This window comes from Schistocerca cancellata, chromosome 2 (assembly GCF_023864275.1).
Source record: "Schistocerca cancellata isolate TAMUIC-IGC-003103 chromosome 2, iqSchCanc2.1, whole genome shotgun sequence".
In the NCBI taxonomy this organism is placed as follows: domain Eukaryota; kingdom Metazoa; phylum Arthropoda; class Insecta; order Orthoptera; family Acrididae; genus Schistocerca; species Schistocerca cancellata.
Genome location: NC_064627.1, coordinates 774,334,650 through 774,361,499, shown reverse-complemented (window position 1 = coordinate 774,361,499; position 26,850 = coordinate 774,334,650). Strand labels below are relative to the sequence as shown.

At 42.5% G+C, this 26,850-nt stretch overlaps 2 protein-coding genes across 2 annotated transcripts; both read right to left on the bottom strand.

Annotated features, from left to right (window-relative positions):
• Positions 1 to 1,521: 1,521 nt before the first annotated feature.
• On the bottom strand, positions 1,522 to 8,657 carry LOC126162619 (cuticle protein 21-like). Its single transcript, XM_049919240.1, has 2 exons — positions 8,646 to 8,657; positions 1,522 to 2,223 (listed from the first exon to the last, which is right to left on the bottom strand). Exons 1-2 carry the CDS (start codon positions 8,655 to 8,657, stop codon positions 1,618 to 1,620), a joined length of 618 nt encoding a protein of 205 aa, XP_049775197.1. The 3' UTR covers positions 1,522 to 1,617.
• Positions 8,658 to 19,564: 10,907 nt separating this feature from the next.
• Positions 19,565 to 21,668, bottom strand: LOC126162617 (cuticle protein 21-like). Its single transcript, XM_049919238.1, has 2 exons — positions 21,642 to 21,668; positions 19,565 to 20,230 (listed from the first exon to the last, which is right to left on the bottom strand). The coding sequence occupies exons 1-2, from the start codon at positions 21,651 to 21,653 to the stop codon at positions 19,625 to 19,627; spliced, it is 618 nt and encodes a 205-aa protein (XP_049775195.1). The 5' UTR covers positions 21,654 to 21,668; the 3' UTR covers positions 19,565 to 19,624.
• Between the last annotated feature and the right edge of the window lie 5,182 nt (positions 21,669 to 26,850).

Genomic DNA, 26,850 nt, shown 5'->3' with positions numbered 1-26,850 from the left:
GGAGAGGCCTTACTTTCGGCCCCCTGGGAAGTCATTCGCCTCCTTGCATGCCCCGAGGAATGCAGGCCTCTCAGATACAAAGTGTTCGCGCAAACACTTTTCCGTCAGGTTTCCTTTTTTCCTCTTCATCAAGCAACACAAAAGTATCAGTTTCATCATCATCGCTCGTTTCTTCACTGTAACACAGTGCTGCAGCAAGGTTCAGACTACGTTGGGAGAACACAGCGATTGCTTGCGGCGCTATTGGTCCTGGACAGTGAACGTAAGCCCCCACCCCCTATCCCCTCCACGCTTTGTCACGTGCGGCGCCTTCTATTGAACACTTTCCCTTGAGGGACCCATTCCGCAGTCACTAAGTGATCACTTCGATAGCAATAAGGGACAAACTAGAACAGTTTCTTACAAGGGAACCTCCCCATCGCAACCCCCTCAGATTTAGTTATAAGTTGGCACAGTGGATAGGCCTTGAAAAACTGAACACAGATCAAGCGAGAAAACGGGAGAAGTTGTGTGGAACTATGAAAAAAATTAGTAAAATATGCAAACTGAGTAGTCCATGCGCACGATAGGCAACATGAAGGAAAAAGTGAGCACAGGAGTGCCGTGGTCCCGAGGTTAGCGTGAGTAGCTGCGTCACGAGAGGCCCTTGGTTCAAGTCTTCCCTCGACAGAAAATTTTACTTTCTTTATTTTCGCAAAGTTATGATCTGTCCGTTCGTTCATTGACGTCTCTGTTCACTGTAATAAGTTTAGTGTCTGTGTTTTGCGACCGCACCGCAAAACCGTGCGATTAGTAGACGAAAGGACGTGCCTCTCCAATGGGAACCGAAAACATTTGATCGCAAGGTCATAGGTCAACCGATTCCTCCACAGGAAAACACATCTGATATATTCTATGCGACACTGGTGACGGCATGTGCGTCACATGACAGGAATATGTTGTCGACCCACCGAACTTGTACACTTAGCGAATGGGTAAAAAGATTCTTCTACCTTGCCCGATTTAGGTTTTCTTGTGGATGTGATAATCACTCCCAAAAAAGTGATGAAAATTAAACTTATCACTCGAGGGAAGACTTGAACCAAGGACCTCTCGTTCCAAAACTGCTCTCGTTAACCACGGGACCACGGAGCTCCTTGACTCCTGTTGTCCTTGATGTTGCCTATCTTCGCATGGACTACTCAGTTTGTATATTTTACTAATTTTTTTCATAGTTCCACACAACTTCTTCCTGTTTTCTCTATTGATCTGTGTTCAGTTTTTCAAGGCCTATCCACTGTGTCAACTCATGACTAAATCTGAGGGGGGTGCGATGGGGAGGTTCCCTTGTTAGTGTGTCAAAGGTAAATATTTAAGGAACATTGTAATTCCAGTAGTGTTACTCTTTGGGTGCGAAGTGTACCTTCCATTATGTGAGTGTCGTAGTATTATCTGACATTAATGCACAGTGAAAGCAGACATATGAAGTAAAACACTACTGAAAAAATGAGAATATTCAGGTAACGAATTAGAAACAATGGATTACTTTAAGAAACGAATTTTATTCGTTACGTTCATCATACCATACAAAACTCATTCACACACAATAAATATAGCCTGGACAGTTGTTTATTTAGCTTAGCCCAGGATGGCCTTGCCGTAGGCAAGGGGGGCAGCGTACTTAGCAATGGCCGGGGCGGCGTAGGCCACAGGGGCGGCGATCTTAGCGACGGCGGGGGCGGCGTAGGCGACGGGGGCGGCCACCTTGGCGACGACGGGGGCGGGGTGGGCGCCGGCCTCCTTGTGCACGACGGCGTTGAAGCCGTTGACGGGGTCGGCGGTGTAGTCGACGGTGCGGATGGAGCCGTCGGGCTCGACCAGGCTGTAGCTGCCCTGGACGACGTCACCGCTGCGGCTCTCCTGCTGGTTCTTGGAGTCACCGGTGAGGGCGTCCTGCACGCTGTAGGCGTAGCTGTACTGGGGGTTGGGGTCGTACTCGGCGGCCACGGCGGCGGGGGCGGCGATGGCGACGGGGGCGGCTCTCACGGCGGGGGCGACGGCCAGGGGGGCGGCACGCAGTGCGGGGGCGGCGTATGCCACGGGAGCAGCACGAAGGGCTGGGGCGGCGTACGCCACGGGGGCGGCGTAAGCGCGGGCGGCGATGGCTGGGCCGGGAGCAACAACGGCGGGGGCGCCCAGGAAACCTGCACGGGCTACGGCCACGAAGGCGGCGAGGACGATCAGCTGTAACACACAGCAAATCTGTTAGTTATAGTGTCTACCTTTCTTTGCTTGTGAGGCAGTGGTTCTTTGCACGTTCTTCTGCGGAGCTTCAAAAGGAAGGTCAGGAGGTGTAGTTATTTGGCTATGGATGGAAAATTGGGGGTCATTGGCGTTTTAAAGATTCGTTTTATAGCTGTCGTGTGAAAGGTTCTTGACCATTAGAAGTCTACTAAGACAATCATCATTACAGCATTACATTGTCACTTAATCTTTCTAATCCACATTAGTTAAATAGTAACGTTACGTCTGTGACGTCAATTTGATGGCACAGTATTGCAGAACGAATGAGAATTTGGTTTTACAATGAACATACCTTATGCAATGTCGCAACTGAGTGCTTAGTATGGTCAGCGTTATTTTACTCTCTTCGGCAATCGTCGTGTGGAAGTAACGTTCTTCCATGTACTTGTCTTAGAGTTGGAGATAAATTGGGAAAAAGAAACCCCCGCTATCTTGTAAAGATCTAATTTCTTTATCGTTTCAAAAACTGATGTAACTATCATTGAGACATAATGAACTTTCTAATGAACTTCCTAATAGATTAAAGATGTGTGATGGGGTTCAAATGAAATGCGAATCTTCTCTTTGCAAAGGGTATCGTCTAATAACTGAGTTACCAAGATGCCCCTCACCCGGCTCATAATGCGCTCGACTAACTATCAAGAGTAAATCGTACGGAGGAAAGTGGCGCAAATCCTAATTCGAATCTGTATCCAGCACTAGTCCTCAGTATGTCCCCACATCTCACTGTTAGTTATTTTCGCGCATAAACGTTTCTCCTTTGACTCCAATCCGGTAAGATTTTGGAAACAGACTCGTGCTTGTCCACGTCAGTGTGCGATTTTTTTTTTTTCGAGAAAGTATTCACTTGACTTTGGACTCACGTTCTGTTCCATCCAACCTGATTTAAATGTTTGATAAATTCGTTCAATTACTTGAGGTAAATACTGCTTCAGTTCCTTCAACGGGATCCACGACCGATTCCTTTCTCCATTTACGTTTATTCTGAGCTAATGCTGTATATCAGTCGACCTTTACGTTGACGAGATGTTTAACTTTCCTTCTTAACTTTAGAATGCTCTACCTGGAATCTTCGAGAAAGCTCCACATCCCCTCCCCACATTGCGTGTAGTTCCTCACTAGCCACTCTAAAACACAAAACACAGTCAGACTGACCAGCCAGTTCAAGGCACCGAATCCTACACAACGTTCGTGTCGAGTTGATACAGAGTCCTACATGTTCACGTCTGTGTCGGCACCGCTGTCTTTGCAGCTGGCAATACGCTGTCAAGTTCGAAGCACATGACGGAACTGTAACACCACTGATATGTTGACACAACACAGTCGGCAGGTGGAAGCTGTGCAGTCTTCCGGCGGCACCCACCTTGCAGGCCATGTCGGTGAGTTTCTCGCTGAGTGGAATGCAGGACTGACGACGCACTGTCCGGCCGGCAGTTATATACCCGCGGCAGGCGTGGCGGCGCGCAGTCCGCGTTTTCGCAATGCGTGGCGTGGATGACGGCCATCGTTCAAGGCAAGCCGTGGGCACACCTACCCCAATTGAGACACAGCCGTCCGCTACGAAATGCAATCCGGCTGATACTCAAGACATTTAGGAAAGAGATCACTCCCACTACAATAATACTGATCGAAATATTTGTAACACTCAGTTATGTCTTATAACAGCATTACAATCAACATATCAGAGTGGGAATTAATGAAGTTCAGTGGCAGGAGGAACAGGACTTCTGGCCAGTTGAATACAGGATTATAAATACAAAATAAAATAGTGGCCATGCAGGAGTAGGATTAATAATGAATAACTAAATACGAAACGGGTAAGCTACTATGAACAGCATAGTGAACGCACTATTGTAGCCAAGCTCGTATCCACCACAGTAGTACAAGGTAATATGCCATCTAGCTTCGCAAATGAGGAGGAGATTGAGAAAATGTCTGATGTAATAAAAGAAATTATTCAGATAGTTAAAGTAGACGAAAACTTAATAGTCATGAGGGATTGGAATTCGATAGTAGGAAAAAGAAGAGAGGGAAAGGTAGCTAGTGAGTATGGACTACGGGAATGGAACGAAAGACCAAGCTGAGTGGTAGAATTTTTCACAGAGCGTAATTTAATCATAGCTAACACCTGGTTTAACAATCAAGAAAGAAGGTTGTATACGCGGAAGGGACAGATTGATTATATTCGGTAAGACAGAGGTTTCGGAACCAGGTTTTAAATTGTAAGACGTTTCCAGTGGCTGATGTGGACTCTGATCACAACTTACTTGTTATGAACTGCAGATTAAAAGTGAAAAAACTGCAAAAAGGCAGGAATCTAAGAAGTTGGGACCTGGATAAACTGAAGGAAATGGAGGTTGTAGACAGTTTGGAAGGGAGCATTAGGGAACTACTGACAAGAACAGGGGAAATGAATACAGTACATGATGAATGGGTAGCTCTGAGAGGTGAAATAGTGAAGGCAGCAGAGGACCAAGTAGGTAAACACACGAGGGTTAGTAGAATTTAATCGGTGAAAGGAATAATATAAAAAATGCAATAAATGAGGTAGGTGAAATGGAATCCAAACGTCTAAAAAATGACATCGACAGGAAGTGCAAAATTGATGAACAGGAATAGCTAGTGAACAAATGTAAGGATTAGAAGCATATATCACTAGGTGTAACATACATGTTGCATACAGGAAAATTAAAGAGACCTTTAGGGAAAAGAGAACCACCTGTATGAATATCAAGAGCTCAGATGGAAAACCAGTCCTAAGCTGAGCAAACAAGGGAAGCAGAAATTTGGAAGGAGCATACAGAGGGTCTATTCAAATGATATGTGCTTCAGGGCAACATTATGGAAATGGAAGAAGTCGTAGATGAAAATGAGAATGGTGACATGATACTGCGTGAAGAAGTTGACAAAGCACTGAAAGACGTAAGTCGAAACAAGGCCTCGGGGGTGGACAACAATTCGTTAGAGCTACTGACAGCCTTGGGAGAGACGTCCATGACAAAACTCTTGCATTTGGTGAGCAAGATGTATGAGACAGGTGAAATACATGCAGACGTCAAGAAGAACATAGTAATTCCAATTCCAAAGATAGCAGGCGCTGGCAGGTGTGAAAATTACCGAACTAACAGTTTAATAAGTCATGGCTGCAAAATACTAACACGAATTCTTTACGGAAGAATGGGAAAGCTGGTAGAAGCCGACCTCGGGAACACCAGTTTGGATTCCCGAGGAGTGTAGGAACACGCAATGCAATACTGACCCTATGACTTCTTACAGAAGATAGGTTAAGAAATATAAAACTACGTTTATAGCATTTGCAGACTTAGAGAAAGCTTTTGACAATGTAGACTGGAATCCCCTCTTTCAAATTCTAAAGGTGGTGGGGGTAAAATACAGAGAACGAAAGGCTATTTACAATTTGTGCAGAAACGAGATGGCAGTTGTAAGATTCGAGGGGGACAAAAGGGAAGCAGTGCTCAAGAAGGGAATGAGACAGGGTTGTACCTTATCCCCGATGTTATTTGACCTGTATACTGAGCAAGCAGTAAAGGAAACCAAAGAACAATTTGAAATAGGAATTAAAGTCCAGGAAGAAGAAATAAAAACTTTGAGGTTTTCAGATGACATTATAATTCTGTCAGAGACAGCAAAGGACCTGGAAGAGCAGTTGAACGGAATCGACAGTCTCTTGAAAGGAGGATATAAGATGAACATCTATCTATATCCGGATCCTTCTTCAGCTACTGGCGGGTCTGGGTGTAGACGAATCGTCTCCATTTGACTTGGTCCTCCCACCACCTTTATTCCTCCACTTGCTGCCAGGTCACACCTCTCCTTTCCACACATATTCTCACTCCCGTTTTCCACCGTGTTCTTGGGCACCCTCTAGGTCTTTTTCGTCACATATTTAGGACTTCCATAATTTTGGGGAGCCTCTGTCCACACATCCTCTTAACATGCCCGTACCATCTTCATCTCTTTTTTTCAGTTGTTTAAGGTCGTTTCTGATAGCTACGTTCCTTACTTTGTCCGTTATTGTTTTGCCTTTAACTGCTCTGAGAAATTTCATTTCCCCTGCTTGCAGTCTGCTCCAGTCCCTTTCTGTCATTGTCCATGTTTCTCCTCCATAGGTGACAATAGGGAAGTAATAACTCTTATACGTAAGGAGTTTTGCTTTTTCTTAAACTTTATTATTCCAAATCAGGTGTTTTATTGTTTGGTAGAAATTGCCTCCCTTCTGTAACCTCCTATTAATTTCGTTGGTTATTCTTCCATCGCTAGATATTTTACCCCCTAGATAAGTGAAACTGTCTACTACTTTGAGGGGTTCTCTATTCAAAGTAATATTTCCGTTGATCCCTTTGTCACTTCCAAATACCATTACTTCCCTCATATTTTATTTATTTTTAATCCATACCTTTTCATTGTTTCCTTCCACGCATCAAGTTGTAACTGTACATCTACCTCTTTATCGTCCCTTATTACCATATCATCTGCAAAAATCATCTTTTTGTCTTTTTCTTTAACTATATCTTTTACTGCCCTATTCATTCCCTCCATCACAACATTAAAAAGTGCAGTAGATAGAATACTTCCTTGTTTAAGTCCTAGTCTTATTTCGAAGTATTCAGAGTTCCCCAATGATGTTCTAATTCTACAATTGTGTCCTTTGTATATTGTCTTTATCACATTAATGTATCCATCTTCTATATCTATTTTCTTCATTTCTTCCCAGAGTCTTTCCCTGTTAACTGAATCATATGCCCTTTCTGTGTCTATAAAAACCATTATAACCCTTTTGTTACACTTTCAACTTTTTCCATCAGTTGGCGGATAGAAAATATCATGTAGATTGTGCTTCTTCCTTTCCTAAACCCATGCTGCTCTTCACTCAGATCCTTTTCTGTCTTTTGATTTATTCGATTTAGTAAAATTCTTTCAAAAATCTGGGCTGTATGGCTCATAAGGGTTATTCCTCTGTAGTTTTTACAGAGTCTCTTATTACCTTTTTTGAAGATGGGAACAATGTCTCCTCTTCTCCAATCGTCAGGTATTGTACTATTTCTCCACACACTTGATAGTACTCTATACAGCCACTGCATTCCCACTGGACCTGCTGCTCTTATCGTTGTTGTTGTGGTCTTCAGTCCTGAGACTGGTTGCTGCAGCTCTCCATGCTACTCTATCCTGTGCAAGCTTCTTCATCTCCCAGTACCTACTGCAACCTACATCCTTCTGAACCTGTTTAGTATATTCATCTCTTGGTCTCCCGATACGATTTTTACCCTCCACGCTGCCTTCCAATACTAAATTGGTGATCCCTTGATGCCTCAGAACATGTCCTACCAATAGATCCCTTCTTCTAGTCAAGTTGTGCCACAAACTTCTCTTCTCCCCAATCGTAATCAATACCTCCTCATTAGTTATGTGATCTACCAATCTGATCTTCAGCATTCTTCTGTAGCACCACATTTAGATAGCTTCTATTCTCTTCTTGTCCAAACTAGTTATCGTCCATGTTCCACTTTCATACATGGCTACGCTCCATACAAATACTTTCAGAAATGACTTCTTGACACTTAAATCTATACTCGATGTTAACAAATTTCTCTTCTTCAGAAACGCTTTCCTTGCCATTGCCAGTCTAGATTTGATATCCTCTCTATTTCGACCATCATCAGTTATTTTGCTCCCCAAATAGCAAAACTCCTTTACTACTTTAAGTGACTCATTTCCTAATTCAATTCCCTCAGCATCACCCGACTTAATTCGACTACACTCCATTATCCTCGTTTTGCTTTTGTTGATGTTCATCTTATATCCTCCTTTCAAGACAATATACATTCCGTTCAACTGCTCTTCCAAGTCCTTTGCTGTCTCTGACAGAATTACAATGTCATCGGCGAACCTTAAAGCTTTTATTTCTTCTCCATGGATTTTAATACCTACTCCAAAATTTTCTTTTGTTTCCTTCACTGCTTGTTCAATATACAGATTGAATAACATCGGGGATAGGCTACAACTCTCTCTCACTCCCTTCCCAACCACTGCTTCCCTTTCATGCCCCTCGACTCGTATGACTGCCATCTGGTTTCTGTACAAATTGTAAATAGCCTTTCGCTCCCTGTATTTTACCCCTGCCACCTTCAGAATTTGAAATAGAGTATTCTAGTCAACATTGTCAAAAGCTTTCTCTAAGTCTACAAATGCTAGAAATGTAGGTTTGCCTTTCCTTAATCTAGCTTCTAAGATAAGTTGTGTTCCAATATTTCTACGGAATCCAAACATCTTCCCCGAGGTCGGCTTCCACCAGTTTTTCCATTCGTCTGTAAAGAATTCGCGTTAGTATTTTGCAGCTGTACCTTATTAAACATATAGATCGGTAATTTTCACATCTGTGAACACCTGATTTCTTTGGGATTGGAATTACTATATTCTTCATGAAGTCTGAGGGTATTTCGCCTGTCTCATACATTTTTCTCACCAGATGGTACAGTTTTGTCAGGACTGGCTCTCCCAAGGCTGTCAGTAGTTCTAGTGGAATGTTGTCTACTCCCGGGGCCTTGTTTCGACTCAGGTCTTTCAGTGCTCTGTCAAACTCTTCACACAGTATCGTACCTCCCATTTCATCTTCATCTACCTCCTCTTCCATTTCCATAATATTGTCTTCAAGTACATAGCCCTTGTATAGACCCTCTACATACTCCTTCCACCTTTCTGCTTTCCCTTCTTTGCTTAGAACCGGGTCTCCATCTGAGCTCTTGGTATTCATACAAGTGGCTCTCTTTTCTCCAAAGGTCTCTTTAATTTTTCTGTAGGCACTATCTATCTTAACCATAGTGAGATAAGCTTCTACATTCTTACATTTGTCTTCTAGCCATCCCTGCTTAGCCATTTTGCACTTCCTGTCGATCTCATTTTTGAGACGTTTGTATTCCTTTCTCCTGCTTCATTTACTGCATTTTTGTATTTTCTCCTTTCATCGATTAAATTCAATATTTCTTCTGTTACCCAAGGATTTCTACTAGCCCTCGTCTTTTTACCTACTAGATTCTCTGGTGCCTTCACTACTTCATCTCTCAAAGCTACCCATTCTTCTTCTACTGTATTTCTTTCCCCCATTCCTGTCAATTGCTCCCTTATGCTCTCCCTCAAACTCTGTACAATCTCTGGTTTCGTCAGTTTATCCAGGTCCCATCTCCTTAAATTCCCACCTATTTGCAGTTTCTTCAGTTTTAATGTACAGTTCATAACCAATAGATTGTGGTCAGAGTCCACATCGGTCCCTGGAAATGTCTTACAATTTAAAACCTGGTTACTAAATCTCTGTCTTACCATTATATAATCTATCTGAAACCTGTCAGTATCTCCAGGCTTCTTCCATGCATACAACCTTCTTTTGTGATTCTTGAACCAAGTGTTAGCTATGATTAAGTTGTGCTCTGTGCAAAATTCTATCAGGCGGCTTCCTCTTTCATTTCTTAGTCCCCATCCATATTCACCTACTATGTTTCCTTCTCTCCCTTTTCCTACTAACGAATTCCAGTCACCCATGACTATTAAATTTTCGTCTCCCTTCACTATCTGAATAATTTCTTTTATTTGATTATACATTTCTTCAATTTCTTCATCATCTGCAGAGCTAGTTGGCATGTAAACTTGTACTACTGTAGCAGGTGTGGGCTTCATATATATCTTGGCCACAATAATGCGTTCACTATGCTGTTTGTAGTAGCTTACCTGCACTCCTATTTTTCTATTCATTATTAAACCGACACCTGAATTACCCCTATTTGACTTTGAATTTATAACCCTGTAGTCATCTGACCAGAAGTCTTGTTCCTCCTTATCATATCCACCGATACTTCATCAGGTCCTGGAGTTTCCACCCATTCACCTTCTTCACAGCTATTTCCATTTCTTCCCGTGTAATTTGTCCTAATTCTGCTTCCCAACTTCTCTCAGTTTCTTCATTATTTGTTGTTTCCTCTTGTACCTGCTCCTCAGCGTTTAACAGATTCTTAAAATGTTCTTTCTAGAGATCTTTTATATTTCCTGGATCTTCAATCACAGTACCATCCTCTTATTACATCTTTACTGGTATTTTAGAAGCCTTCCTTTTATTTTTCATCATTTTATAGAACATTTTCTTATTGCTCTTCACATCTTCTTTAAGTTTTTTTGTAAACTCTTCTCATACCTTCTTCTTTGCTGTTTCCACTATTTATTTGCACTTCTTCTTTTCCTCTCTATATATTTTACGGTCCTCGTCATTTTTAGTTTTCAACCACTTTTTCCAAGCTACATTTTTTCTTCTAACTGCTTGGATTGTGGTATCATCCAACCAACTTGTCTGTCTTACTTTTTCCTTTCCAGATGTTCTACCACATACTTTTTGTGCTGCTTCAACTAAAATGTCTTAAGATGAACATCAACAAAAGTAAAACAAGGATAATGGAATGTAGTCGAATTAAATCAGGTGATGCTGAGGGAGTTAGATTAGGAAATGAGACACTTAAAGTAGTTGATGAGTTTTACTATTTTCGAAGCAAAATAACTGATGATGTTCGAAGTAGAAAGGATATAAAATGTAGACTGGCAATGACAAGGAAAGAGTTTCTGAAGAAGAGAAATTTGTTAACATAGGGTATAGACTTAAGTGTCAGGCAGCCCTTCGTGAAAGTGTTTGTGTGGGAGAAGTGAAACACGGATGGTAAACAGTTTAGACAAAAAGAGAATAGAAGCTTTTGATATGTGTTGATACAGAAGAATGCTGAGGAGATACTGAATAAAATTGGGGAGCAGAGGAGTTTGTGGTACAACCTGACTAAAAGAAGCAATCGGGTGTTAGGACACATTCATAAGGAACAAGGGATCACCAATTTAGTACTAGAGGGAAGTGTGGGGGGGGGGGGGGGGGTAAAAATCGTAGAGGGAGACCAACAGATAAATACAGTAAGCAGAAGGATGTAAGTTGCAGTAGTTACTCGGAGATGAAGAGGCTTGCACAGGATAGAGTAGCATGGACAGTGACATCAAACCAGTCTTTGGAATGAAGACTACAACAACATCAAAGACTATTACATACACGATAACTATAGTGCTACTGTTACCCTGATTTTCTTTTCCTGTGATTTTCTGAAGTGTATCTGGAGGTCACTGGGATATTTGTTTCAAAAGGACATGGCCCGTCACTCTTCCGAAATTAGGTTTGAGTGCCTCTCGCATCAATTTCGATGATACTTTTTTTTTAAAACAATGTGGCAACTGAGAGAAATGAACACTACGCGAGATTTGTTTTTTGGTGCTATTTTCAATTTTTTGTAAATTACCGTTAAGTGTTTTTAGTGACCTCACTGTAGCAAAACAGACAAAAACAACAGTGATCTTTACGGCCGAGGGAGATAGACGATATGTGTGTGTGAGATAAGTTAATTTTTACATTGTAATGTTGTTGTTGTATTTTATTATCACTCTCCTAACGATTCTCAAAATCATTATTTACAAAAGTATAACTCATAAATTACAGTTTTGGAATTTCATTAAAACTGCGATATATCAAATGTAGGACACACCAACTTGATTTAAATTCTTTCCAGTCCCTACAGTTGGATTTTTATGATTTAGAAGTTCCGTTTGAGATAACAACTTTCATCTTTTGCTTGTCCTGCCCACTTTATACACTTGTAACATTTGTGCTCTTCTAAATTTTTTACCAGACACTTACCTGTGTATTTCCTCAGTAGCGGGTTTGCTTTTTTTTTATAGCTACGTTCCGTGCCATAGTGATGATTTAGTGTCGTTTTAGGTGTGCTGACGTCGATTCACGGGTAACTTTATTGTCATTATGTTTATATTGGTTAGTACTCATCAAATAATATCTTAAAATTCGGTTGCCGATTTTTCCGTCACTCGTATAAAGTTTTTATGAAACCACAACCAATCACACACTTGAGTTTAGCTTCCTCTCTCGTTAGCAATAAATTTAGCTTTGTACGTGCACTTGTGTGAATCAGTATTGTTTCTTAGTTTTGCCTGTCGTCGATCGTACATACGTGTTGACAGCCGTTGAAAATCCCGCACGTATCATTAGATGATGTCGCTCCATGCCAAGCAGATATTGCTTAATTATAAGTGGAACGCAGTTGCACGGGCTGTTTACGTTCTGCTTTCTGTTAAACTTAGCTTTCTGCCGCTCCGCCGACAATATTGCGATCTTAAACGTTGCAGTTCGAATTAGCTCTGGGTAACGTTATTGTCATTATTTCTGTTGGCCACAGAACTCTTCGTATTGCAGAAGCATTGCAGTGGCATTAACATTGCCACGCCACGTAAGCGGCACGCTAAAAACGCCATATTAGGTATGTGTGAGGCCGCACACATACTGTGCATAGAAACAGAAATGTGTGCCAGCACGGCCGGAAGAGCACATCATGACGCATCCTGAAAGACGGCCATACGGGGCCTCAGAGGCTGCACTTAGTACGTTAGTGGGTACTGGTGCTGCCGTAGCGACAAAGTAGCTCCTACGCATATAATAGCAGTTCAAAAATGAGGGAAATCCATTCTGTAATGCGGTTTGTAGCGGAAAAATCTAAAAGCTACTGACATTCATCGTGAATATTGTGTTAGTTAGGAACCGAATGTGACCCGTCAAATTTCTGTGCGTCAATTTTTAACGGATATAAGAAGGAACGCCCTTGATGATGACAGCAGTGGCCGTCTGTTTGTTGTTAGCAACGAAATAGTAGAAGAATAAGGGAAAGTATTATCGGAAAGTGTGTTTCACAATTTCTCCAATGGCGGACAAGTTTCCAAGACTTTTCTGCATCAGAGTGTAAGTAAAAAATTTGGTTACAATAACTCCTTTCTGAGAACCATCAAACTCAACGCATGACTCCTTCTCTGGACTCACTTTTACACTCGATGCACAAGGAGAAAGTCTATGCTGAATGGAATCGCAATCGGTGACACGGCACGGGTTTCCTACATAATCAATTGTAGGTACTCGTTTCGCCTCATCCGTCAAACCGATAAACGCTTACCAACTTCTGCAAGTCGGGTTATGACTGCCATTAACTGAGATCCTAAAAGAATCTGTTTGGTGCATATTACGGAAAGGGAAATGGGAGTCAGTTCTTCAGCCTGTCATGAGACTGTTAGAAACATGAGAAGAAAGACACGGTACTAAAGCAACGGCGAAGTCTTTCCGCACGAGAATGCTCAGCCACACTCTACGCGGTAAACAAAAATTATCGCATCAGTCCGAACAGAACATTTTTGAACATCCATTCTACTGCTCAGACTTGGCGCCAAGTTTTTATCTTCTGATGACTTTACTAGTCGGTAAACGACAGCATCATCTAAAAACAATCTAAGACTGGTGCTCAGATTGTATTCTAAATCGTTTCTATAGATGAGGAATAGCAGACGTCCTATAACACTACCTTCGGGAACACGAGAAACCACTTCTGTTTTACTCGATGACTTTCCATCAATCACTACGAGCTGTGATCTCTCTGACAAGAAATCACGAATCCAGTCGCATAACTGAGACAATATTCCATAAACACGCAGTTTGATTACAAGTCCTTTGTGAGGTACGGCGTCGTAAACCTCCTGGAAATCTAGAAATACGGAATCAAATTGAAATCATTTCCTAATAGCACTCAACACTTCGTGTGAGTACTGAGGTTTCAAAAGAACTATGTTTTCTAAATCTGTGTTGACTGTGTGTCAAAAGACAATTTTCTGCGGGGTAATTCGTAATGTTCATACACAGCTGCACATTGACGTTAATAATATGGGTGTGTAATTTTGTGGATTACTCTTACAACCTTTCTTAAATATTCTTCTAACTTGTGCAACTTTCCAGTCTTTGGGTATGGATCTTTCGTCAAGCGAGCGGTTGTATATGACTGTTAAGTATGGGGTTATTGCATCGGCATACTCTCAAAGGAACCTAACTGGTATACAGTCTGGTCCAGAGGACTTGCTTTTATTAAGTGAGTTAAGTTGCTTCTCTACTGCACGGATACGTACTAATGATTACTCATGGTAGCAGCTGTTCTTGATTCGAATTCTGGAATGTTTACTTCGTCTTTTTCGGCGAGCGAATTACCGAAGGCTGTGTTTAGTAGCTCTGCTTTAGCAGCACTACCATCGACCGTATATCCATTACTATCACGCAGAGAAAGCATTGATTGAGTCTTGACGGCAGCATGCTTTACATACAGGGTGTATACGACCCGGGACAACCGGGAATTCCGGGAAAAACCCGGGAATTTTTTCATCCGGGAGAAAACCGGGAAAAACCCGGGAATTTTTCGGAATTCCGGGAATTTTTCATTGTTTTAGCTTTCAGTTACATTTTTGTAGTTTTGACTGCAGAATTGATTCTCTAGCAAAGAATGTTATTGTATCCTGCTACTGGAGAATGATACTGCAGCAATAAAATATAAACGAGAGGGGAAAAAATAAAACTGTAGTGGCAAAGGAAATGTGCATTTTACGACAACAAAACACCGTGCACGCACAAGCGTCTACAGATAGCAAAAATATGTTAAAGGCCGTAGGGCGCAGACTGTAATTCTTCGTAACAATAAACTGCTTGCTATGAGCATGATGTCACAACTGTTCACATTAGGTTCGTTTGACCAGTTGCCAGCGGTCTGTTGCGCATGCGCATTTGACTCGCGTATAAGCAGTACCTTCTCTCGCTTCCCGCTTCTTGAAGTTTGGCTGTTAGCTGCATCGGTAGTAGCAGCAAGCAGCCAGATGCAAACGAGAAAAATTTTTCTCGCGCGCCCTAGCTGCCAGATTCGCGCTTGCACAGAGTTGTCTGAGTTGTAGTGGGGAGGGGGTTATTCTCCACGTGACGCGTGTTTACGTTAAGTGATTTCGCTGCTTCTCTTCGTGTACAGCTCCCACGTCAAATGAAAACAAAACGGATTTCTGTGGCCGGGAGCTATCAAGTGAATTAAAATACATTCACATAATTATGGAGGGCAAAAATATATTATTAATTTCAGTTTTCTGATTTTATTTTATTTCCAAGTTAGTAGCAGTCAAGCATTAATCGCCTTGCAGAAGAATGAAGTTATTTTTGCAAGTTTGCTAAAGAAATTATTTGAAACGAAGTGTTTCATTTAACAATTTTGGGTACTTCCAACTGTTCGGTGAATTTCAAGTGCACGTTATCATCTTCTGCCATGTATGGCATTATGCCATAATAAAGAACCAAACATGAGATCGTAGAGTACTGGTACTCCAAGAAAATTTACATCCCAAAAACCACACTGAAAAGCTTAATATCAGATGGGACCTACTTCATTGTGAATCTGGAAAAAACCAATGTGCACTTCAAGCCGAATTATGCATTTTAGTACGATTCACGAAATTTTGATGCCTTTTGGAGTATCCTCTGATGCCCTGTTTCTTTTATGGTGTAGTGTAAGCTCTCTTAGTGCTTTATACACACGAACATGCGGGCTTCCTACACCACTGCAGTTGCACACGCACAATAATTCGTTTTTGGCGCTCTCTGGCAACTGGTAAATCGAACCTATAACTAACAGTATTGCGAACGGTGGTTAGAAAAGCGTTACTTTCAAAGTAAATTTCTTTTTACGCAAGATGAATTATGTTACGTGTGTGAAAGTGGGATGGATATCTAAATCACAGAGCGTTCGAAATTGAACAGTTTGAGGACCAGCCACTTCAAGAATTTCGAGCCGAGGCATTTATGTCACAATTTTAAATTTACTGGCACATTTGTGTGATGTATCTTAAAGTATATCACACCAAAAAAAGACCAATATTACACGTGAAAGCTTAGCTTTTCTTGTAGATATACGGTACTGTGTACATTCATGTAAACCGTTAACTTTTCCTCTTGTGTGTTCGCGCTATGTAACCAGTAATCTTGCTAGTGGCTGACTATAACACGTGCCCTATGCTCTGAATAGCTGGTGTTATCGGCTGGCGAGATCTCGTGGCTTGAGATATGACTCGCTTACAAAAGGACATCACAACCTCGGTTGCAACGCTCCGGAAACTAACAAGCTGTGTTTGGTGCAATTCGAATTTATACTTTCGTAATACGAAAATATGCAGCGTATATGTTGCTGCAAATCAAAGGTCTTTCCAAAACTCCTCTGCTCCGGCTTTTCTTTTTTTTTCCGGGAAGTTCTACGCGATTATATAAAACGTTAACCATTCAAAGGATTGATAAGTTTTACAGTTCCGAGGGAACTTTTTCTGTGCTAAGTGACAGTAGGTCGCCCGGGAAAAAGCATATTTTTTAAACGGGATATCCGGGAGAAATCCGGGAATAATCCGGGACTTTTTTTTCCTTGTCCCTGTATACACCCTGACATAGGACCTGAATCTCTCTGGATTTCTTCCAGGTTTCTAGACAAAGTTTCGTAGTCTCCAGCTTTCACTGCCTTTAACGATTGGAGCGTCAGTGCTTTTTACTATCGTTTGGAGCTCTGGTACTTCCCAACATAGCTACTATAGTTTAGAAGTGTTATACCTGTGGTTAATAGATATACGTTCTTCCTCTGTTCATCATGCAGCGTTTGAGACTGAAGATCATCTTGTGTTTCTCCGAGACCCTCTAACCAAAAACCCAGTCCACGCCACACAGCCCCCGCTACCCGTGTAGCTAACTCCTTTGTGTAATTGATTCCTGGTCTATTTAGCGGAATACGGAAGTCCACCACCCTATGGTGCAATTCGAGGAATCTGCAGCCTACACGGTCGCAGAAATGCCTGAGCCTCTGATTCATACCCTCCATTCTGCTCTGTACCAGAAGTCCGCAATCGGTCCTGTCGACTATGCTACAAGTGGTAAGATCTGCTTCCATCTCGTAAGAAAGACTGGCAGCCTTTACAGCTTCTGATAGCCGCACGAAACTCGAGAGAATCCCTTCCGATACAAAGAGACCACATCATCTGTACCGACGTGAGACACCACCTGCAGTTGTCGGCACCCTGTGCTCTTCATGGCAATCCGGAAGGACCTGTTCCACTTCTGGAAAGATTCCACCTGTTATGCACAAGGAGTGCACACTGGGTTTCGCCTCTTCCTTAGTAGTCATGTGCCTAAGACGCCCCATAACGCGACTAACATTGGAGTTGCCAACTGCCAATATTCCCATGCGCTGTGGTTGTCTGGCTGTTGCCCGCTGGGAGGTTTCCTCTTAAACAGGACCTGCGACTGCATCTGGCTGAAGGACAGTGTCAGCCGTAGGCAGCACCTGTAACATGTTTGTCAGACTGACCGGAGAGGCCTTACTTTTGGCCCCCTGGGAAGTCATTCGCCTCCTTGCGTGCCCCGAGGTATGCAGGCCTTTGAGATACGTATTGTTCTCCCAAACATTTTTCCGTCAGGTTTCTTTTTTTCCTCTTCATAAATCAACACAAAAGTATCAGTTTCATCATCATCGCTTGTTTCTTCACTGTATAGTTACGTTGTGCAAGACGCGATAGTTGGCTGCGAATGCGACGCTGCCCCCTCCTCTTTTCACACTCTGGCAGACGGCGACACGGCCGCAACACGACTGGAGTCGTCGCCGTTTCCCAAGCTCCGGTCGGCGGCGGCGGATTCAAATACATAAGAAAAATAAGAATTCCGATTTTCTTGCTGTAAAAAATACTGTATGTTAATGCAACAAAGTTACATCGGCTCCCAGAGTTAGTTTTTCGATACAGATTCTCCTTTTACTTTAAAAAAGTAAAAGTATCTCTTCCGGTTTTGCGTGTTTTTTTTTCGCTGTATATTACTTCTCTATCAATTGTGAGGAAAGTAAAAGGCACAAAAAATTGATGTTTGCGTATCTTACAGTTTCACATCACTGCTTGATAATGAGGTGTCTATTTTTCTGATATTCGTCACAGTTATTCCGATACTTAATTTACAAGTAACCTACTGCATAAAATTTGAATTGTGTACAGTGCAAAATGTGGTCGCTGGCTACTTTACGTATGGTTCACGTTAAGTCATACATCTTTGCCGATGAAAAAAGCTAACACATCGAAATTATTTTTAAAGTTGAGATCAGAATGATATCGATCTCCGTTTCCGAGATTTGGGCTCATATATCTCCGGGAGCGTCGCGACTAGCCGCCAGTTCTGTCGACGCGCAACGATAATCGTGTGGTCATCACACGATAGAGAATGCATTTGTTTTGTTTCGCTGACACATTTGGACCTAATGAAACCATTTTGTGTCATATATTTCTCCGGTATGAGTTACTAATAATTCTCCATATGCTCTTGACAATTTCATTTAAAATGCCACGAAATGTAGGTTTCTTAAAGCCAAGTGATCAAGCAGAACCCATTTTCTTGGTTTTGCTGAGGCATCTGAACCTGTTCCAAGCTTTCTTTCTCGTTTATTTCTCTGATACGAGTCCCAAATATTCCTCCATCTGTTTTTGCACATTTCACCTAAAATTCCAATGAAAGATAAGTTTATTAACAATAAGCGCACGCTAGCGTCATTGCATTGTTTCAAGTTCTTGACAACAAGATAGGGTTACACCTTAAACATCTCTAGAATTTTCATTCTGAACGTCTACAGTATACACTGGCAGAAATGTGGAAGAAATAATGTCCGTACGTCTTTGTGTCGTACGAGCCCGTCGCAACACTCCTCACTGGTGCAGTGCTGCGGCAGCTGCCACAACAGTCGCGCGTCGCATCCCAAACTCGAACTGCGCATGCGCCAGCAAGCAACTTTTGACGTCACGTAGCGACCCGTCGCAGTCGCTAGTGTGCGTCGCATCTTGGACAACGTACCTTAACACAGTGCTGCAACAAGGTTCAGACTCTATGTTGCGAGGACACAGCGATTGCTTGCGTCGATGTTGATACTGGACAGTGAACGTACGCCCCCTCCCCCTGTCCCCCACCATCAATATAGTCTGAGCCCTTCGGGGCTTTGGACACGTGCGGCGCCACCCATTAAACACTTTCCCTTGAGACAACGATTCCGCAGTCACTAAGTGATCACTTCAATAGCTCTAAGCGACAAACTACAACACCTTCTTAATGTGTCAAAGGTAAATATTTAAGGAACATTGTAATCCCAGTAGTGTTACTCTTTGGGTGCGAAGTGTACCTTCCATTATATGAGTATCGTAGTATTATCTGACAATAATGCACAGTGAAAGCAGACATATGAAGTAAAAAACTACAGAAAAATGAGAATATTGAGGTAACGAATTAGAAACTGGATTACTTTTAGAAACGAATTTTATTCGTAACGTTCATCATACCATACAAAACTCATTCACACACAATAAATATAGCCTGGATAGCTGTTTATTTAGCTTAGCCCAGGATGGCCTTGCCATAGACAAGGGGGGCAGCATACTTAGCAATGGCCGGGGCGGCGTAGGCCACAGGGGCGGCGATCTTAGCGACGGCGGGGGCGGCGTAGGCGACGGGGGCGGCCACCTTGGCGACGACGGGGGCGGGGTGGGCGCCGGCCTCCTTGTGCACGACGGCGTTGAAGCCGTTGACGGGGTCGGCGGTGTAGTCGACGGTGCGGATGGAGCCGTCGGGCTCGACCAGGCTGTAGCTGCCCTGGACGACGTCGCCGCTGCGGCTCTCCTGCTGGTTCTTGGAGTCACCGGTGAGGGCGTCCTGCACGCTGTAGGCGTAGCTGTACTGGGGGTTGGGGTCGTACTCGGCGGCCACGGCGGCGGGGGCGGCGACGGCGACGGGGGCGGCTCTCACGGCGGGGGCGACGGCCAGGGGGGCGGCACGCAGTGCGGGGGCGGCGTATGCCACGGGAGCAGCACGAAGGGCTGGGGCGGCGTACGCCACGGGGGCGGCGTAAGCGCGGGCGGCGATGGCTGGGCCGGGGGCAACAACGGCGGGGGCTCCCAGGAAACCAGCACGGGCTACGGCCACGACGGCGGCGAGGACGATCAGCTAAAACACACAGGAAATCTGTTAGTTGTAGTGTCTACCTTTCTTTGCTTGTGAGACAGTGGTTCTTTGCACGTTCTTCGGTGGAGCTTCAAAAGGAAGGTCAGGAGGTGTAGTTATTTGGCTACAGATGGAGAAGTGGGGGCCAATGGCGTTTTAAAGATCCATTTTATAGCTGTCGTGTGAAAGGTTCTTGACCATTAGAAGTCTACTAAGACATTCATCATTACGGCAGTACATTGGCACTTAATGTTTCTAATCCACATTAGTTACATAGTAACGTTTCGACTGTGACGTCAATTTGATGGCACAATATTGCCATACGAATGAGAATTTGATTTTACAATGAATATACCATGTGGAATGTCGCAACGGAGTGTTTACTATTGTCAGCGTTATTTTGTTCTATTCGGCAATCGTCGTGTGGCAGTGACGTTCTTCCATGTACTTGTCTTAGAGTTGGAGATAAATTGGGAAAAAGAAAACCCCCGCTATCTTGTAAAGATCTAATTTTTTTATCGTTTCAAAAACTGATGTAACTTTCATTGAGACATAATGAACTTTCTAATGAACTTCCTAGTAGATTAAAGATGTGTGATGCGGTTCAAATGAAATGCATATCTTTTCTTTGCAAAGGGTATATTCTTAATAACTGAGTTACCAAGATGCCCCTCACCCGGCTCATAATGCGCTCGACTAACTATCAAGGATATATCGTACGAAGGAAAGTGGCGTAAATCCTAATTCAAATCTGTATCCATCACTAGTCTTCAGTACGTCCTTACGTCTCACTGTTACTTATTTTCACACATAAACGTTTCTCCTTTGACTCCAATCCGGTAAGATTTTGGAAACAGGTTGGTGCTTGTCCACGTGAGTATGGGATTATTTTGTCTAGAAAGTGTTCACTTGACTTTGGACTCGTGTTCTGATCCATTCTACCTGATTTAAATTTTTCATAAATTCCTTCAATCACTTGAGGTAAATACTGGTTCAGTCCTTTGACGGGGTCTACGACCGATTCCTTTCTCCATTTACGTTTATTATGAGCTAATGCTGCAAATTAGTCGAGTTGTACATTGACGAGATTTTTCACTTTCCTTCTTATCTTTGGAATCTACCTGGAAACTTTGTAGTCTGAAAGTTCCACATCCCCTCGCCACATTGCGGTTAGTTTCCCACTACCTACTCTAAAACACGGACTGACCAGCCAGTCCAAGGTACTGAATCCTACATAATGTTCGTGTCAAGTTTACAGAGAGTCCTACATATTCTCGTCTGTGTCGGCTGCCTTTGCAGCTGGCAACACGTTCTCAAGTTAGAAGCATATGACGGAACTGTAACACCACTGATATGTTGACACTTGAAACACAGTCGGCAGGTGGAAGCTGTGCAGTCTTCCGGCGGCACCCACCTTGCAGGCCATGTCGGTGAGTTTCTCGCTGAGCGGAGTGCAGGACTGACGACGCACTGTCCATCCGGCAGTTATATACCCGGCAGGCGTGGCGGGGCGCAGCCCGCGTTTTCGCAACGCGTGGCGTGGATGACGGCCATCGGCCAAGGCAAGCCGTGGGCACTCCTACCCCAATTGAGACACAGCCGTCCGCTACGAAATGCAACCCGGCTGATACTCAAGACATTTAGGAAAGAGATCACTCCCACTACAATAATACTGATCGAAATGTTTGTAACACTCAGTTATGTCGTATAACAGCATTACAATCAACATATCAAAGTGGGAATTAATGAAGTTCAGTGGCAGGAGGAACAGGACTTCTGGCCAGGTGAATACAGGGTTATGAATACAAAAGCGGCGATGCAGGAATAGGTTTAATAATGAATAACAAAATACGAACACGGGAAAACTACTGCGAACAGCATAGAGAACGCACTATTGTAGCCAAGCTCGTATTCATCACAGTAGTATAAGTTAATATGCCAACTAGCTCTGCAAATGAAGAGGAGATTGAGGAAATATCTGATGAGATAAAATAAATTATTCAGGTAAATAAAATGTCGTGTGACTAGGGCCTCCCGTCGGGTAGACCGTTCACCGGATTGCAAGTCTTTCGATTTGATGCCACTTTGGCGACTTGCGCGTGCATGGGGATGAAATGATGATGATTAAGACAACACCCTGTCCCTGAGTGGAGAAAGCCTCCGACCCAGCCGAAAATCGAACCCGGGCCTTTGGGATTGACATTCTGTCGCGCTCACCACTTTTCTTATTCTTTTTTTTTTCATTTTGTTCCATATAGTTCGTTGGGTTTGATCTGGGCGGACGTCACAAGACATCCGTTCAAGTTGTGATTCTTGAGTTTCTCCCGGCGTATTTGATAATCAAAATATCCACGGATGTACTGCCGATCTACAGTGTCCAACGGGCGCAATATTTCGGCGATCATACATGTCGCCATCATCACCTGATGATGATGGCGACATGTGTGATCGCCGAAATATGCCCGTTGGACACTGTAGACCGGCAGTACACCCGTGGATATTTTGATTATCCGTTCAAGTTGCTCGTTGATTACGTGACTCAGTTTTTTTATTACAAAGAAACCACTCAGCTACCGGAGACGGACATTAATCATGTAGTTAAGGGAGACGAAAACGTAATAGTCGGACTGGAATTCGATAGTAGGAAAAGGAAGAGAGCGAAAAGTAGTTGGTGAACATGGACTAGGGAGAATGGAACGAAAGAGGAAGCCGTCTGGTAGAATTTTGCACAGAGCATAATTTAATCATAACTAACACCTGGTTTAAGAATCATGAAAGAAGTCTCTGTATACATGGAGGAGACGTAGGGACCCCGGAAGGTTTCAGATTGATTGCATTACGGTAAGACAGAGATTTTGGAACCACGTTTTAAATTGTAAGACATTTCCAGGGACAGGTGTGGACTCTGATCATAACTTACTGGTTATGAACTGCAGATTGAAAGTGAAAAATCTGCAAAAGGCACGAATTTAAGAAGATGGGACCTGTATAAACTGAAAGAACCGGAGGTTATAGACTGTTTCTGAGGGAGCATTAGGAAACGACTGACAGGAAGAGGGGAAAGGAATATAGTAGAAGAAAAATGGGTAGCTTTGAGAGATGAAATAGTGAAGGCAGCAGAGGACCAAGTAGGTATAAGTCGAGGGATAGTAGAAATCCTTGGGTAACACAAGAGACATTGGATTTAATCGATGAAAGGAGACAATATGAAAGTGCAAGAAATGAGATAGGTGAAAGGGAATATAAACGTATAAATAATGAGATCGAATGGAAGTTAAAAATGGCTAAGCAGGAATAGCTAGAGGACAAATGTAAGGATGTAGAAGCATACATCACAAGGGTAACATAGATGTTACATACAGGAAAATTAAAGATACCTTTGGAGAAAAAAGAACCACCTGTATGAATGTCAAGAGCTTAGATGAAAAACCAATCCTAGCAAACAACGAAGGCAGAAAGGTGGAAGGAGTATATAGAGGGTCTATACAAAACATATGTACTTCAGGGCAACATTATGGAAATGGAAGAGGTTGTAGAAGAAAATGAGAAGGGTGATATGATACTGCGTAAAGAAGTTGACGAAGCACTGAAATACCTATGTCGAAGCAAGTGGACAACATTCCATTAGAGCTACTGACGAACTTGGGATAGGCAGCCATGACAAAACTCTTACATTTGGTGAGCAAGATGTATGAGATAGGTGAAATACCAGCAGACTTCAAGAAGAACGTAGTAATTACAATTCCAAAGAAAGCAGCTGCTGACAGGTGTGAAAATTACCGAACAATCAGTTTATAAGTCATGTTTGCAAAATACTGACACGAATCCTTCACGGAAAAATGAAAAAGCTGGTAGAAGCCGACCTCGGTGAACATCAGATTTGATTCCGGAGAAGTGTGGGAACACGCGAGGCAATACTTCTCATAGAAGATGGGTTAAGGAAATATAAAATTACGTTTATAGCATTTGTGGACTTAGATAAAGCTTTTTGACAAGGTTGACTGGAATATTATCTTTCAAATTCTAAAGGTTATTCAATTTGTACATATATTGAGCGAGCAATAAAGGAAACCAAAGAAAAATTTGGAATAGGAATTAAAGTCCAGGAAGAAGAAAACTTTGAGGTTTGTCAATGACATTTTAATTCTTCCAGAGACAGCAAAGGACTTGGAAGAGCAGTTGTACGGAGTGGACAGTGTCTTGAAAAGAGGATGTAAGATGAACATCAACAAAAGCAAAACGGGGACAATGTAATATAGTCGAATTAAATCAGGTGATGTTGAGGGAACTGGATTAGGAGATGAGACACTTAAAGTAGTAGATGAGTTTTACTGTTTTCGAAGCAAAGTACCAGATGATGGTCGAAGTAGAGAGGATATAAAATGTAGACTGGCAATGGCAAGGAAAGCGTTTCTGAAGAAGAGAAATTTGTTAACATCGGGTAGAGACTTAAATATCAGGAAGTCCTTTCTGAAAGTATTTGTGTGGAAGAAGTGAAACATTGACGATAAACAGTTTAGACAAAAAGAAAATAGAAGCTTTTAGCATGTGTTGATACAGAAGAATTCTGAGGAGGTACTGAATAGAATTGGGGAGAAGAGAAATTTGTGGTACAACATGACTAAAAGAAGGAATCGGTTGGTAGGACACATTCTGAGGGAACAAGGGATCACCAGTTTAGTACCGGAGGGAAGTGTGGGGGGTAAAAATCGTACAGGGAGACCAACAGATGAATACAGTAAGCAGTTTCAGAAGGATGTAAGTTGCAGTAGTTACTCGAAGATGAAGAGGCTTGCACAGGATAGAGTAGCAAAGAGAGCTGCATCAAACCTGTCTTTGGACTGAAGACTACAACAACATCAAAGACTATTGCATACACGATGACTATAGTGCTACTATTATCCTGGTTTTCTTTTACTGTGATTTTCTGAAATGTACATGGAGGTCATTGGAATATTTGTCCCAAAAGGACTCGGCCCGTCATTCTTTCGAAATTAGGTTAGAGTACCTCTCTAATCAATTTCAAAGATAAATTTTTTGAAAAGAATGTGGCAACTGACAGAAATGATACGCGAGATTCGTTTTCTCGTGATATTTTCAATTTTTTGTAAGTTACCGGTAATTGTTTTTAGTGACCTCACTATAGCAAAACATATAAAAACAACGCAGATCTTCACGGCCGAGGGAGATAGACGATGTGTGTGTATGAGATAAGTTAAATTAATTTTTACATCGTATTGTTGTTGTTGTCGTTGATGTTGATGCATCTTATTATCACTCTCCTAACGATTCCCAAGGTTATTATTTACAAAATATAAGATTACAGTTTTTGAATTTCATTAAAATTGCAGTATATCAAATGTAGGGCACACCAACCTGATTTAAATTCTTTCCAGTCTATACAGTTGGACTAACCTCCGACTTTGATGATTTAGCATTTCCGTTTGAGATAACAACTTTTATCTTTTGCCTGTCCTGCCCGCTTTATATAGCTGTAAAATTTGTGCTCTTCTAAATTTTTTACGCGACATACCTGTGTATTTCCTCAGTAGCAGTTTTTTTTTTTTTTTATAGCTACGTTCAGCGCCGTAGTGATGATTTAGTGTCGTTTCAGGTCTGTTGACGTAGAGTCACAGGTAACTTTATCGTCATTATGTTTTTATTGGTTAGTACTCATCAAATAATATTGTAAAATTAGGTTGAAGATTTTTCCGTCACTCGCATAAAGTTTTTATGAAACCAGAACCTATCACACACTGGAGTTTAGCTTCCTCTCTCGTTATCCATAAATGTAGCTTTCTACGTGCACTTATGTGAATCCATATTGCCTCTTAACTTTGCCTGTCGTAGATCGTACATGCGTGTTCACAACCGTTGAAAATCCCGCACATCTCATTAGATGATGTCGCTCCATGCCAAGCAGATATTGCTTAATTATAAGTGGAACGAAGTTGCACGGGCTGTTTACGTTCTGCTTTCTGTTAAACTTAGCTTTCTGTCGCTCCGCCGACAATATTGCGATCTTAAACGTTGCAGTTCGAATTAGTTCTGGGTAACGTTATTGTCATTATTTCTGTCGGCCACAGAACTCTTCGTATTGCTTGATTGTCCGCAGCTCGTGGTCGTGCGGTAGCGTTCTCGCTTCCCGCGCCCGGGTTCCCGGGTTCGATTCCCAGCGGGGTCAGGGATTTTCTCTGCCTCGTGATGACTGGGTGTTGTGTAATGTCCTTAGGTTAGTTAAGTTTAAGAAGTTCTAAGTTCTAGGGGACTGATGACCATAGCCGTTAAGTCCCATAGTGCTCAGAGCCATTTCTTCGTATTGCAGACTGATAGCTATTAAAATTGCGATGCCTCGTAAGTGGCATGCTACAAACGTCACATTAGGTGTGTGTGTCGCCGCACACATACTGTGCATAAAAGCAGAAATGTTTGCCAGCACGGGCCGGAAGAGCACAGCGGCAGGATCATGGCCCATATAGCGCTTCAAAAATAAGTGAAATCCGTTCTGTAATGCGGTTTGTAGCGGATATCATCTAAAAGCTACTGACATTAATTGTGAATATTGTATTATTTAGGGACCGAGTGTGACTTGTCAAATTTCTGTGCGTCAATGATGTCACATT